A 15,548-nucleotide genomic window follows, 5' to 3' on the forward strand; every position below is an offset into this window, starting at 1 on the left:
TAACTGACCTGCTTAGCGTAGGTGTGTATCACAGAGAAGGTGGTGTGTGCAACCTCAAAGCCACACTGTACAGAAGAGTCTTTGAGCGCATTGCCCTAAAGTGACAAATTTTATTGCCAAACATTAAATACAAGGAAAAAAAAAATTAAAGAAACAAGCTCCTGAGAAGGAATCTGGTTATGTTTTATCAACAGGAATGGTTTTGGGAATTGCGTCAAGCAGGAGGTATAAAGAAGGGAAATATTCTAGGGACTTTTGGGGGCCTGCAGCCCCTGAAGACTTAAATTCAGGAAATAGCTTTGGTCATCTAACAAGAGGATGGTTTGTCAAGTTGAAGTATTGGTTTCAGTAGCTCATGGTCAGCTTTACATGTTACAATGAGCTACTTGGTCTCCGTGAGTTGTGCCTTGGCCTGCTGTCACATGTGGGGTTCACCATGTGTTTCACCATCTAGAAATTACTCAACTAGAATTAAGATCTGACAGTGAAAAGCCCATGCCATTTTCTTGGCAGGGTAACTCTAATAGGCCTGACTAGCGCAGCTACGTGATGACTCCTGTTTGCCCAGAGGGGAGACTGCTGGCCCAAAGAGAGGAGGCTTTGGATGCGATTATAGCATCAGAGGTACACAGCTTATCCTAAATTATTTTAAATCCACTCTTTAATTCTGTTTTCTCGTTAAATGCTTGACTCAGTAATTATTTGCATCTGAACAGAAGCAGAGGGAGTGGACGAGACTGGGTGGGGTTTGCTATCAGTGACTGGACTCAGAGTTTGCTACTGCTGACAAAGGCGAGGTTTAATTTAGAATCATCAACATGTACCTCGGAGTAACCACGTTAAAGAAGTTAAAGCAAAGGTGAGTACAGCTTGCTGCTTCCATGTGTGTGTGCCACTCGATGACTGCAGCTCCCTGTAACGCCACTCTCTACAGCTGTCCCAGCAGTACACAGGGATGCTGCAGCAGGAGTCCTTTAAATCACAATATTCAAAGTGCACAGAAACACTTGATCTTTGTCATCATGACTCCTGATCGAGGGCGACCAGGCAGCATTTACAGCCCACTGATCAGTTTGCACCAAGCTACAGTGTGGAAGCTTTAAATGAGGCAGGAATTCACTGGCGCGTCAATTCCTGTCAGCTTAGGCAAATGCAAACTTTAGAAGTAAATGATAATATTCTATAAGCACTTTTCTGAGATTAGTTACATCCCCACATGAGCATAACGTCACAAAGTGGGCTGCAATGAGACATTTCTCTATTGAGAAACGAAGCACTGGTAGTTCTTGGAAGTTACCAGAGCGTTGAAATAGTGGACATCTGCCCGCTAATTTTTCCTCCTGTTGGTGTACTTGGAAGAACCTGGCAAAACCTGTTTTACCTGACAGAGCTCCACTTTTCAGTCTCTGCGGTACAGTTCAGGGTACTACAAAAACCAGCAGAAGCATTAAGGCCCCTTCCAGATCTCTCCCCACCATGAGCCATCAGTAACGGATGTGGAGAGGACAATCCCGAGCAAATGAACCCAGCCACTGAACAAGGGGGCAGAACCCACGACCATCTCCGTGCAGATACTCCAGTGCCACTTCCCAGCGCGCTAACCCCTTCCCCTTCACTGCCGACAAACCCCTCTGTCCCTGCCTTGCTTCAAAACGCTCCTCTGCCTGCTGTTACCTGGTCTGTGCTCTCAAATGCCGGTTCTCTGGGCCAGCTACAAAAGGAGACAGTGGGTAGCAGGTGAGGTAGCGCAGCCCCAGCCACGGCTGAGCCAATTCTCTGTTCAGAGCTGCAGCAGGACCTTCTCCTGCTGTTCCTGAGATGAGCAGAGCACCTTGTTGCAGCTGCTGCGAAGGTTTTTCCTGGAGGAGCACCATTTCTAGCCCTAATGGTTACAGACACACAGAGCAATAAGAGTAATCTCCCCCACTGTGACGCGGGCCCAGCCAGCACGGGCGTTGTAGCGTAATCGTCCCCTTTTCCCTGGGCTCTGAGAGCTGCTGAAATGCTGCTTTACATTGCACTTCCTGACAGGAGCAGTCCTGCTGCTTTACAGCTAATCTTGCAAGTAACACAAGTGAGAGCTGGAAGCTGTGGCCACAAACCAGTGGAGCAGGAGACAGGTTGAATCTCAGCCCTCCTCAAAGCACCAGTGGTGTTTCACATCACGGCTCTTCCGCACATGGAAGCAAAGCACAGCCACAGGATAATGTCAGCTAATTGACGTAGGTACAGATATATCAATAAATATAAAAACATTCATTTAGTGCCTTCTTTTTCCTTTTATAAAATCCTTTTATGAATCCATAGTGACGACACACTGTCGCAAGCTCAGGATACCAGAGAACATCTTGGGGAAAGAAGGGAGTTCTTTAAAGGGCTTTTTTTCCCTCTGGGAATCCCGATAACAGACAGCAGATCTGATCTGGGGTCTCTCCACCTCCCAGTCCTGGTGTGATTTCAGACCTGCGTGGTTTTCCCGGAACATGAGTCCAGCTGGCAGACCCACTGCGGTGCCTAGAGCCTGTCGAGCTGGTCGGGGCTCTGATTCCCATTCAGCGTCGGGCTAGATAACGATTTCCTGGAGCTGGACCTGAGGAAACAAGCAAAGGTGACAGACAAGGTGAGCAGGCTGTTTCCATTTCAGGAAGCAACACTGGCAAGAGGTTCCCAGCCAGCCTGTCACACCTTACCAAAACGGCCGTCACCCTCTGCACAGCTAAAGCCCCAGTTCTGTTTCATGACGCTCTGGCGCTCTTGGAGCTGCCCCAATTCCATCCGCAGTCACTACGGACCGACAGTGCAACGCTGTTTATAGCCCAACCATGACACGGCAGCTTACTTTGCTCCGCAGCTAACTGCGGTGATGGATTACGGAGGGAGGGAGGAACTTGGCTAAACTCATTTGGAGGAATATAATTTCCTGGAATTGGCTGTTGTTTGCCATTAATGGTTACTGTGTTCCCGTATCTCCTTCTATTTCTACTAGTCATAACAATAAAGCCATTACATTTAGACACAAAAGCCAAGCTCACTTACTTTACTTCCTCGTACTTTTTGCCTCGATAAAAGTTACTCTTTTTAATCAGATACAGCAGCACCAGGTCACACAAGAAAGCTCCCTGCAAACAGAAAGAACTTGTGTTTTATCGTTAGAGTAGAAGAGGAATTGTTCTGATCTAATTAGTAACGAGCATTAATTAAAGAAGAATAACTTGTAGGAGCTGTATTTTCCTTCATACTCCACATAATCATAGGGGTATTTAGACTACAAGGTGCATTAACAAACGCCTTTAAGACAGGACACAGACATGCACCTGACTGAGCAGCCACAGCAGCGGGGAGACACAAACAAACCATCCCACTTTATCCTCCCAACAGCTAAACGCGGGACCTGGGTCCCAGTGCGTTCCATTAAGAAAATACATTCACTTACCACTCCCATGAGAGCAAGCCCCGAACCGATATTGATAATGGTGGGAATGATGTTAAATCTCCCTGCCTAAAAGAAAAAAGGGCATGAAGTACTGGGCGAAAGAACAACCCAGGAAACAAACTTAAGGGTGTGGTATTACACAGGGGAGCTACTAGTGCCTGTGGGTGTGTTTTGCTAGCAACAATCTTGGATGCTCAAGGTCTGTCTGTCTCAGACCCAACTGTCCATGGCTGCATTTTGTAGCTTGCCTCATCCCTGGATTAGGCTTCTTTTTTCTGCAGTGTGTGCACATGGAAAACAAGTCCTGGGGCGTATTTCCTGCTGTCAGACTTTACACGAGCCTGGTTTTAGGTAGAAGAGATGCGGGCTCGTCTCCTTTCTTATGTAGGGTTAGCTCCACATGGATGAAGGGCAAGAGCCCTTTCCTGCGACAAGCCAGAAAGGCTGTTCTCATCCCAGAGCTGCCTTCCCACCAGGACATGTCCCCCACCTTTTTTCTGTCCAGGCTCAGAAATATTCCGCCCTGGAACCTCACCTTGCCATTCACCATCACGACAAAGCGGATTCCATATGCTTTAATGAGCATCCGGTACTCAATGCCCTCAGAATCCTGGTAATATTTGGCAAACCTGGAATACAACAACGTCAATTTTAACTCCATCACCTGCATCCCTCACACAAGAACCCACCTGAATTCACCTATCTGTTCGAACAGATCTATTCCCCGATCAGAAACAGCTTTAGCTCACCATGAGCACGACTCCCTCCCTCCCCTCCTCTGCGGAAGCAGCGTGCTTGGCCGGGGCAGTGCCTGGCATGACCCAGTACGGCTTCACTGCCTACCACCACCACCTGCCAGTCAAACCAGCTCAGCCCAGCTGCGGTTCTGCATCGCCTTCTCCTCTTTACCTACCTGAAATTGTAACCAGAAGAGACGGACTTCTCTGCAAACTTGTTATCCAGCCGGCTAAAAGAATAGTGAGGATTACATTCAGAAGGGGCTTTATCAAGATCACAGTTCCATTCAATCTGAATTCCTATCACACCACCCTTAACAAAAGAGAGAGACAGTGTGAGTTTTGTAAGCTTAGTTCAATTAATGTGTTTTCAGATTTGTCAGATCCTTGGGCAAGGTCTCCCCGGGGACAAGAACAGCCGCATTGCTGGTCACAGACAGGAGCACACACGCTTCTGGATGGGCCAAGTTCATGCTTATGATATTAGCCACATTACTCTATACACAGCCCTAGTTTTCCCTGTGCTGGCATCCTAGGAAGAGGTTTCTCATCTCAGGACACTGATTTCATTAATTTAAGTGGCTGTAAAGCACTTCAGTGGAGAAGAGGCTCTTTTATGCAGGGATGAAGTTCACAAGTGCAGAAGCCAGCACAAAGCCTGCACTCTTCTCACCCCGTGCTTCCCGGGAAGCCTCAGACTGGTTCTGTCTTGCCCCCTGGGCTACGCACACTGGGTCGCAGCCTGTTTGGTGCTGCCGCCCCAGCACCCCATGCAGAAACGTGTCCGTTCCCCACAGGGGAAGCCTCACAGGGCGTTCTCCAAGCAGAGGAGCCCTACTGGGCTCCAGAGTTCTGGGCTCAAACCGATGGTGGTGTAGCATTGAAATTAAACAAAGAAACCCTGCGGCAGAGCAGTGGTCTCGGCCACCGTGAGATAACTGACCCAACCATCTCTTCCAGAGGACCCCATCGCCCTGCCTCCCATTCCCTGGGGACAGGATAAATTGGACTGGCTTGACCTTGAGCACAAGCATCTCTCCTCTGCTCCCTGGACAGGAGGCAGATCCGTGGGCAGTGGCCAGCGGCTCTCCTCCCGGCCACCCAGTGAGCAGTACAGCCAGCTGGGAAGCCACACGAGCCTGAGGGACGCTCCTACCTCCAAGGCCATTTCCTGGAAGTCACTCCCAGCCCACTGGACGATGTTCCCCAGGACGAAGATGGGGCAGTAGGGATGCTCCGTGCTGTAGCGACAGGTCTTCAGGTAGGACTCATCGTTGGTTGCCAGCACATTCATCCTGCATGCAGGGAAGAGGAAAAGCCACCTTGTCTCCCTCTTTGCTTGCCTACACAGCCTACACCACCACGACTGCAGGGACAAGAGACTTCTCCAGCACCCCTTGTGCACAACAGAAAGGGCACCTTGCCAGCAGCCTTGTCACCGTGTGAACCTCTCCGCTCTTGGCCCAGGGAGAGCAGTCTGCCCACACAAAACTGACCTCCAGGCCAGATGGGGACTAGATCAGTTGAATCTGGGCTCAAGAAAGGACCCACATGGAGCAGGTTGCCAGAGTGCACCAGGGCTATCTGGTTTTCTCAAGGAAAAAAAAAAAAAAAAAAAAGATGCTAGAAATGTCTAACTAAGCCTGGGAGAATAGCAAGAGCACAGTCCATTCTACACTTCTTTATTTTATTCATATTGTAGCAGCGAATGCAAACAAATATTTTTAAATTTGCATTTTCCCAGCCTTGTCCAGGCACCTTCATTTTTACGTTAGAGGGGGACTGCCTGGGAACAGAAGCAGCTCAGGAACCTATGCCCTGGCTGGTGGACAGATCCATGCACCCATGGTGCCTCCCATGCTGTAGCAGCCATCGCAGACCTCATCTGGTGAAGGACAGCTTTATCCCAGTTGCTCTCTGGGAAGCTCCAAGCCCTCATTAGCTCCTTGTTCCCACACAGCCTGAAGCCAAAGGCCTCCTCTGCACGTTAGAAGCGGGAATATCCACCTCCTCAGGCAGGAGAAGGACAGTGGAGCAAACCAAGGTTTCTGGTTCTGTGATGGAGAGGATGGAGGGATCTCTGAGCACCTGCACTTACTTGGAGAACTTAAACTTGGGGAAGCGGATTGAGTTCTTGATGTAAACAGTGAAGTTTTCTGCGCTGGCGAGAAGCGGTGTCCTGGAAGAGAAGGGTTTGTTATCTGTTTTACGTTCGTACCCTGCCCACATGTTTTTTAAACTGGAATTGCCATTTTAGAAACAGCCAGGCTTCACCCCGTGGTGCTACGCCAGCCACGCCACTCTCCCCACACTGCCAGCAAGGAGCTGGTGAGGAGCGTGCAGGGTGACGGGAAGCCCCGGGAGCTGGAAACAGCCCTGGGACAGCCAGTGAGCCAAGCAGGGGGGAGCAGAGGGCCAGTCCTGCCGGGGGGCCATGCAGAGCTCCCCCCTGTGCTGAACAGCCAACGTTCAAGCAAGCGTCCAAGCAGAGGAAACCCAGAAACCGCCCTGAGTGACACACAAGCCAAGCAACTCGAGCTGGGAAACAGCACAGGATGGCCACGTACTTGGGCTTGAATCTTTTCTCCACTGGGCACCAGGCCAGTATCTCACAAGTCCCTTTGATGCTGTCCCCATCTTTCAAACAACGGCCTGTCTTAACCCCTGCAGCACAGACATCACAGAAAAGGTCACACAGAGCAGCCACCTCCTCCCCTTGCCTACACGGCTCACAAAAATCAGATGCTTTTCACTGCCACCCAAAGTCCTCTTCCCTGCTGGGCAAGGGCCTCTCAGCCGGAACAACCGCTCTCTTGTTGCTTCTCTGAGCAGCCCGGGGTGCTTTGGCCCAGCCACCACAGAGCCGTACGCATGGCAGCAATCTTAATAAAAGATAGTAAAGAAAAGAAAGTCCTTGCCACTCTCTGTCATCAGGGATCTCTGGGGCTGTAAGCAGGCTGATGCCTCTGAAGGAGCCCACCTCTACCGCAAACAGTACAGGAGGAGAGACCCTTCCCTTACCATTGCCAGCCACCACTGCTTCCCCCGCCGGGCAGTCCCCGTCCTTGTCACACAGGGCGTCGGGAATGCTGGCACTCTGCGAAGTGGAAGAGGACAGAAGTGAGACCTGTGACAGGACACGAGACTCAGAGGGGTAAGGAAGCGCTGCTGATCTGGGGTGAATCCTCCATAGAAGGGTGAACACTGAAAATGTGCAGCTGAAGTGGTAACTGCAGGTCACATGCAAACAGCCCGACAGCATCCCACCACCAGCAACACCGTGGTCCAGCTATGCCATCCTGCTTTTGGGCTCTGCTCAGCCTGGAGAGGGACAGGCTATGGAAAAACCCAGACAGCATCTACCACTCACCAAAACTGAGCAGGAGGCCACAGTACTTCACCTTAAGAGGTAACCCTACCCATGATTTAAGCTACAAGCTCTCTGAGCTCAAAATTACCCTTCTCTCGGCTGCACACCGGGTACACACAGCCACTAGAGGACAGCCGCGTCCTGAACAAACAAACTGTGCTCTCGGCCTGGGCTTGTGATACGGAAAATCAATCATTGCTACCTGGAAACAACACTCCCTGAACCACATCTCCACAGAGGACATTTCAACATGACACGGTTTGAAAGACTTCCCATGTCCTGAAGGTAACAAAAGCCTGAATGTTCAGCCCTTCCCAGGATGGGGCTCTTAGAAAGTCCCCTCTACCCATAACTCAAAGTTATTTTCCCATGGCCTTTTCTGACCCTGAGCAATCACTGCTCTGGTCTCATCTCCAGCTGGGCAGATGTCCAACACCTTCAACTAAAGCCAGCAGGACTCTACATGACCAGTGCCTCTGGAAATTAAGACAGCTGAACCTCCCAGGTTTGCAGTAACCAGTCTGATTTTCCCCACTGAGATATTACACTACAGAGAAAAACCGTTCGCCTTTCATCCTTCCTGTGTTTGTTGCTCCCCGGGTGTCCTCTGTCAGTTCTTACCCCCGGTTTTGTAGGGGTCTGGGGGCCAAGGAGCTCAGTTCTTCCTACCTCAGGACACGTGGCTTGCCTCTGGTTTGGGGTCACAATCAGATTCGTCATGACAAAGAAGACACTTTCACCCTAGAATAAACGAAGTAAGGCAGGAAGTTAGAAAATCTGTTTTACTCCTAAAGTACGTGTTACAAGGAGGATGCGGTTCTCTGCAGAACAGTAACAGCTCCCTCTCTCCTGATGCTTTTCAGGCTGAGATACAACAGTGCCCTTTGTCTGGATATTTGTCTGGATGAGGCTGGTGGGTCTCTGTGGCTTAAGGGGTTCTGCTTCGGAGACCGCGTTAGTTTGCTGAGCAGGAGGGTTGAGCCTTGCCTTGCTGGCTGCTCGGCAAGCGCTTGTCCTCCTATTCCATAAGGAACCCTGATTAGGCATCAAAAGCCCCTGCGGGTGTTTGCTCTCAGCCAGGGTCGGGCTGGACCCCAGCTGTGCTGTTACAAGCCCGAGCTCACGGACCAAGAGCAGGGCACAGTGCAGGATTGAGTGGACACGCAATAAACCAAAACCGAGCACTTCTAGCACGGCTGTACTAGAGAGACTACAGATCATTTTATTGAGCCATTGCGATGACTGTCTGGGATGTGCAAGGAGAGACTTGATTGCATTTTTATCCCCCAAATCCTTATTTCTGGCAGCGTTGTGTTCCTCCGTATTTAGGCAAAGCCACAATATGCATGGCTGACTCCTGTTCTGGAGCCTTCCCTTCTTTATACATTTATAGCTTCTATTTGATCCCTTCCCCACATTAAGCAAAAAGTTAAAATAACTAACTCTTCCCCATACCGGCTTTCCCTCGACAACCAACCACCAACAGAAACCACAGGAAAAACAAGCCTGAAGACAGTTGTACAGTCAGCCAGATGGGAGAGAAAGCAGCTTACCATGGCACTGCAGGTGGAGGCTGGTTTGCCACTCGGAAGTGAAATGACTGCAGAAATAAACCACGTGCTTCTACCACTTCTGCTCTGTACCATGCACAGGTGGGAAAGGGAGGAGGGTCAGTAACAGCACCAGGCTGCGGCTACGGGAACACGGGTCGTCTCTGGACAGCCCCCGGCACCGGGGAGCCTGACCCTCGTCATGCCGAGGGGACACACACAACCATTAGAGCCAGCCCACGGTCCTGGCATGGGGCAGGGCAGCCCTGAGCATCTTGGACAACATACCCTCATGCACAACAGGAACCAGCAGCGTGCCAGGCCCTGCCACCTGTAACACTGGTTGCTTGTGCAAGTGAGCACCTGGTGATAAAATACCCGATCAGGAGCAAACTCTGGACACCCGACCCCGCAAGGCTGCTTGGAACCACAACAGGGAACAAGCTGCTGCTGCTGCAAACCTGCCAGAGAAGAAGCCCAAGAGAGCAACGAGTGAAGGATTCACCAGGTGAATCCCTGCTCTGCATTCAGCTTAACCCCAAGGCGCCACTGGTTCACCCTGCCCAAGGGCGTTCTCAGCCCTCACTGTGAATTTCAGTAAGCTGAGCGCCTGCTGTTTATTCCGGAGCCTCTCAGAAAACCCCTTCCAGCACACAGCCCTGCCTGCTGCACAGAAGAATCGGAGATCTCAGGTTTCTGTCCATGGGAGCAGAGCTCGGTGCTCTCACATTCGCCTGGCCCGCTCTCCTGCCTTCGCTGTGCTTTGTGGGGGGTGGGCTTACCCCACATCCCGCCAGCACTTTGGGACACAGGGACGTCTGTCCTCAGCAGAAAGGGCATGTCGGTCAGCAGCCGCACTGGTGCACTCTGGAGAGCTGCCCAATGCTCTGTGGAGGAGACGGGGTTTCTCCCAGCCCTCATCGCCTCCTGCTCCACTACCCGGGTCTCTCCAGCACAAACCAGCCCATCCAGACCCACCAGGACAGCGCAGGGCTCTCTCTCCAAAGCAAAATGAGAGATTACGCAGTAGATAGATAGCAGAGCAAGTCACAGTGCATTAATTCCTAAAAACCCACGTGGGACGCATCTCACGGCTGACCTGAGACATTCAGCGGATGAACAGTACAGCACATGGAGCAGGAAAGCTCATGAGATACCCACATTTGCGTTCACAGTCCACAGAAGTGGCTGAGTTTCACTGTGAGCCCAGGGTCTAACATCACCAGGGCTGCTGGAGGCTGATGTACGCTGGGGCAGGCTGCAGTAGTGCTGGATTCAATATTGTAGACTGATTGCCCGGTCGTGTTTGGCTTCACGATGCCACAGCCCAGACATCTGCGTTGCAGGGCACACCAGCCCAGAGGCAGAGACAGCTATCTTTACTCAATAAGTCAACAAGCAGTAACAAGAATATTGAGTCACAGGAGTAACATCTGACAAGTTAAAATACTGGTCAACATCACCATCTCATTTTTGGGTGTAAACACCAGCCACCTGCCAAGCATCCCAGGACTTCCACACAGCTTGAACAAGAGGCACCACAAGCACGCTGCCTGGCCTTCCTGCTGCACAGCACGTGTTGGTCTGAGACCACCATGTCTCAGACCAGGTCTGAGGCTTTGCATTGAAATTGGTGGAGCTGCAGAGCACAGATCCACAGGCCTGAGTAAACATGGGCTGCAGGAGGAGGAAGGTGAAGCCTTATTTTATGGACAGACAAGTAAATTGTTCCTTTTACCGCTTTCTGCCCCCTGTCAAGCACAAGACCCTGATTTTCCCCTCACACCTTTCCATGCACACGTGGTGGACGCTAGCAGGGAAAGCACAAACAGGCCCTGGCAAGCACAGCTGGGCAGTTGCCAACCCGGTGCCACATCTGCTGCCGTCTTTTCCCCTTAAGCACCAGCTATGCATCTCACTTTGTCCAAGTCAAGGAAGCAGCAAGGCAGGTTTAGCCAGACACATTTCAAGCAACCCTCATCACTCAAATTGCACCACGTTTTCTTTCCATGTCCCAGCCCCTCTGGGCTGCCCCATGCATGCCCGCTCTAGCCCACGCTTTGCTCAGCTGAGCAGTCCCACTGAAGTCCACGGGACTTCTTGGCAGGTTCCACTTGCCAAGCACCATGGACCTTTGTGAGAGAGACAAGGCTGCTTTCGTATTTGCTGAAAAGACCTAAGAGAAGGCACAGCGCTGTTTTCTTGTAGCCCACCTCCTGCTTATTCATAGGAAAGACCTGGCTACATCACTGCAGCCTTTCTACCAGCAGCCACGCTGGAAGATGTCTTTCTAGCTGGATGGCAGAGACGATAGCAGCGGGGTGATGCCAACCTGTGGAGGGATGACGTAGTCTGCAACATCCCACAGCCTCTCCCCCAGCTCTGAGGTGTTGGTGAAGGCTACCCCTTTCAGCTTGGTGATGACAGAGCTCTGGAGGGATGTGTCTGTGTCCTGGTAGCCTTTCTTGACAACGAACACCCACCTGCGAAGACACAGCAGGCAGCAGCATTAGTAAGTGGGGTCAGGGAACAAGTTAGCCAAAGAAGATTTACACCAAGGCCAAACACCATCCAAGGGCAAATCAAAACATGCCCATGACGCCAAACTCTCTGCAACTACTCCTACAAATTTAGAGTAAACTCTTTGACAGAAGCTGCACCCATCTACAGTGCAGAGAAAGAGTCAGGACCAAGACCCCACGTGCAGGGAAAGGCATGATAACTGGTCACAGGATAAAACCCCAAACCTTCCACCTCCCTGTGCTGTGCTTAGCAACCTCAGTGGAAATAGGGGAGGACATCCTGTGTTCTTCAAGGTGAAAAATAAAATAAGCTTTTGCAAGTCGCAGTGAAGAGTGTGGTTGGTTTCACAAATATGTGAGTCACTCCCATCTCAGCACCTGCCATCAGGCTCCCAGTCCAGCAGCAGACCTTGGCTGGAGAGGTGCAACTCCTGCAGGTGACCTGGATATCACCAACAGAAATCTGGATACAGGATCTTTTGTAAGCCAGTGCGATGGTAACAACCCAACTGCACCCTGGCCTCTGCACTGGGCTTCAGGCTTCTTGCTGGCACACCTGGAAGAGCTGCTGCTTTGCTAAGCACCCCAGGGAAAGGTTTTGCTTGCTTCTTCCCACTGGAAACAGCGAGAGGTCCATATTAGTGGGTGAAAACCTCTCTGGGTTAAATGAAATGCCAAGACAACAAATCACGCAGGCCCTTGAAGAAGCTAAGGGTGCCGGGGCCGGTTTTGGGGAGGGACGCAGGCTGCATCTGCTGGCACAGCTCCTCTTTGCAGTGTGCTGACCTGGAGTGCACTACTGCATGCAGAAAGGGAAAGCGGCCAACTCGGGCTGAGCAGCACTGATATATGTTGCCCGTTATCTGCTACTTGTGACAAACCTGAATAATAACATTCCCCACTGCTGTGAAGTTTCCTACTTTCCTATTTTCCCCAAGAACAATGTTTTTGTCTCCCAGGAGGGCTCAAAAGCAGACCCTTACATTTTCCGCAGCCCACTGGGGAAGAAACAGCAGCTACATGCAAGAGACAATCCAGAGGGGTTTGACGATCACAAGCCCTGCACCAGCCTCTGAACAGGTACAGGTACGCGATCAGTCAGACGTCAGACTACCACAAACCACCTCTGCGATAAGCTGTGAGCCCCCGGCCGCAAAGGAGTCACTGCAGGTACCACCGGTGAGGGTGCCACAGCTTTGCAAAAGACAACAGCTGCCTAGGGTAGAAAATTGTATGGCCCAGAAGGTCTCTGAACACTCATGGTCACTGGTCATGCTATATCCCTCTTGGATGGCGGATGTGTCCTCGGCAACGTTATCTATAGGATTCCTCCTTTAGCAGCTGATACATACCAGACTGCTGAGACTTCATCTCTGCGCTGCTAACCAAAGCGGGCTCAGGAACCGTACACCTTTCTATAAATAAATCCAGCATGTAAAAATGACTCTGCTATATTTAATCAGTGAAAACACGGGGTTTGAGAAACGTGAAGGGACTCAGAAGCACAGACAGTGAAGGTAAAGATTTACAAATCCCATTCTGAAAAGCCTCAAACTCAGGAAGCAATGGCACAGGCATCACATAGGCTGGATAATTCCAGGTCTGAGCCTGCAAGCTGCAAGGAGCATTGCTGCATTCCTTACATGTCAGTGTGACCAGCTTCTTGCAGAACTGGGCCGTTTCTGAGAGATGCTCTAGCTATCTCCATGCCAACTCACCCTGCTCTGAAGCTGACTTTCACGCTGCCTCAACCTCCACAATCCTGGCAGCTGCTGCAGCCCGCTCCAGCAAAGAAATCTGCCACTTTGTGCTCGGTTCCCTCCCATTTAGACTTGAGCATGTCATGCAGCCCTGCAGACAACCCAGGTTTGTCCCAAGGCTCAGCAACCACGTCTATAAATGCTGTTGTTTCTAAGAAGTCAGGTATGAAGGTTTGGTCCCATTCCCAAGGAATACAGAAATAAAGGTGTAAATAATGCAGTACAAACCGTAGTGCCATTTGATCTATTTTTAACCCTACATTAATCTGGAAGGTAGAGCTGAATTTAGCAATCCCTAGCAGGTGAAAAATCAGATATAAGTCTATTAGATATTGCAAAATCCAGCTGTATAAACAAGCACAATTATCTGCATTAAAATCATAAGGCAGAGCAAGCTGTCACTGTACGCAGTCTCCTACATCAAACCTTCATCACAACACAGCAAGCAAACACAACTGCAGCAGGATGTGAAATGCAGGGTGATTCTTACCCCACCAGGTAAGCCAGAATGGAGAGCTGCACCACTCGATAGAGAATCCCCACCTTCTTGTTCTTTGCAATGACATATTTCTCCGTTTTATAATCAAAAAGTGATAGAAATAAACCCTTCCAAGCCACCTGCCCCATGCTCCCAACTCGCTCTGTACCGGAGGCTGGAGCAGGCAGCAGTGTTTGCAGTTTGCATTATCCACACGTGCTCCGCTCAGAAACCTGACACACCAACCCCGTCAGAGCGAGAGGCTGATCTCCTCCCTCCTGACAGCAGCTCTCAGATCGGAAACCAGCAGCTGCATTAACACGAGATCCTTCCTTAGCTGCTTTCCAGCTCATTCACCCTCTGGGGAAGCCCCTGCCTCAGTTTTGCCCCCAAGCTTCATCCTCTCCCCCACAGTCACAAAATGTTTATAGTGAAACATGTTATAGCATGAAGCTGTGTTACAGCATCTGAAGTGACAGAGCTACAGTCTGTTAAGTATTACAGCCTTTCTTCAGCCTTTACATGATGGCAAAGCACTCAGTTAAATTTTTAATTTCTTGAGCATTTGCATGAGCAATGAGAATTTGGGTCCTTACCAGTTATCCAAAATACCTGCCTGGCTGCTACATCTTCCCCCCCTCCCCACCCCCAACAACTTAAGAAACTAATAAATGATTTCTGCATGTCGTTAAGGGATCAATCATCATCACGTCTCACTACAATCCCAGTGAGTGCTGAGCTAGGCACATACAGATACAGAACATACTGTCTGATGAAACACCAAAGGGAGAGGAATAGTTTGATCCTCACTGAGATGAGTTACTAGCCAGTGGTGCAAGAGATGCCTCCCAGTCTAACAGAGACACCTGCGTGTGCAAGGACGTGATCATTACTTAAACCACGAGGGGTGGACACCATCTCCTGGCTAAGGAGGGAATGGAACGAGCTCTCAGGTGAAAAACGAAGGAAGCCAGGACCTTCCAGCAGCTCTTTTAAGAGCTAACGTACCTCACCAAGAGGAGATCCAGCAGCAAGCTGGGATCCGAACCGAGCGTGCCCTTCCTGGGGGATCCTGTACTTGTGCACTGACGGGAGATGTCTCCCGGGGGTTCTTCTGGCACGGGACCGCTCATAGGCTGAATCTACAACAGAGAGTCCATCAGAGACGTGAGGTGGTGTATCGGGCATAAAGTGCAGGGTTCCCTGCATTTGTACACGACCACTCAATTAGCTCACGGGGCTGTGTCAGGACCGGAAAGGCTCTGGAGATCATACAATATGCAACTGAGATACTCTCTTGAACACGGGTGAAGAGAGCCGGTCACACTATGGAGGCAGCACAGTGAGGTGATCTGCTCCAGCACACACGCCTCTGCCCTACGCAGCCCTAATCCCAGGGAGAATCATTCTCAAGATCTCAAGTTTTATGAAAATTTTATCCTTCCTCCTCCTTAAATTCCGTATCAAATTTAAACAGATGGATCAGATTTTTAATGAATACGTGACAAGGTTGCTCCAAATCACAAGAGAATCACAAACAGTGTAATAATGAACAAAACACTATCCTCAGAATATCTCATCATCCCACAACCATCCCTAGAGTTTCCTTCTGCAAAGCGAAGGAAACCTTTCTCCAGCAACTGCAAAACTAGAACAGAAATGTGCCCACGGCCTCCTTTTAACCCGCTGTGCTCCCCA

The 15,548-nt window shown here is 50.4% G+C and overlaps 1 protein-coding gene across 3 annotated transcripts; it reads right to left on the bottom strand.

Annotated features, from left to right (window-relative positions):
- Positions 1 to 90: 90 nt before the first annotated feature.
- On the bottom strand, positions 91 to 14,175 carry P2RX5 (purinergic receptor P2X 5). Of its 3 annotated transcripts, none has more exons than XM_054847847.1 (12): positions 13,863 to 14,175; positions 11,423 to 11,573; positions 8,162 to 8,281; positions 7,192 to 7,267; positions 6,738 to 6,834; positions 6,269 to 6,349; positions 5,327 to 5,465; positions 4,347 to 4,483; positions 3,969 to 4,062; positions 3,434 to 3,499; positions 3,037 to 3,119; positions 91 to 2,590 (listed from the first exon to the last, which is right to left on the bottom strand). In XM_054847847.1, the coding sequence occupies exons 1-12, from the start codon at positions 13,997 to 13,999 to the stop codon at positions 2,515 to 2,517; spliced, it is 1,257 nt and encodes a 418-aa protein (XP_054703822.1). In that variant the 5' UTR covers positions 14,000 to 14,175; the 3' UTR covers positions 91 to 2,514. The 3 variants fall into 3 exon arrangements, with proteins under 3 accessions (XP_054703822.1, XP_054703823.1, XP_054703824.1); XM_054847848.1 differs by having other exon boundaries at positions 8,210 to 8,281; positions 13,863 to 14,170; XM_054847849.1 differs by lacking the exon at positions 91 to 2,590 and having other exon boundaries at positions 3,033 to 3,119; positions 8,210 to 8,281; positions 13,863 to 14,173.
- Positions 14,176 to 15,548: the final 1,373 nt, after the last annotated feature.

This window comes from Grus americana, chromosome 19 (genome assembly GCF_028858705.1).
Source record: "Grus americana isolate bGruAme1 chromosome 19, bGruAme1.mat, whole genome shotgun sequence".
NCBI lineage: Eukaryota > Metazoa > Chordata > Aves > Gruiformes > Gruidae > Grus > Grus americana.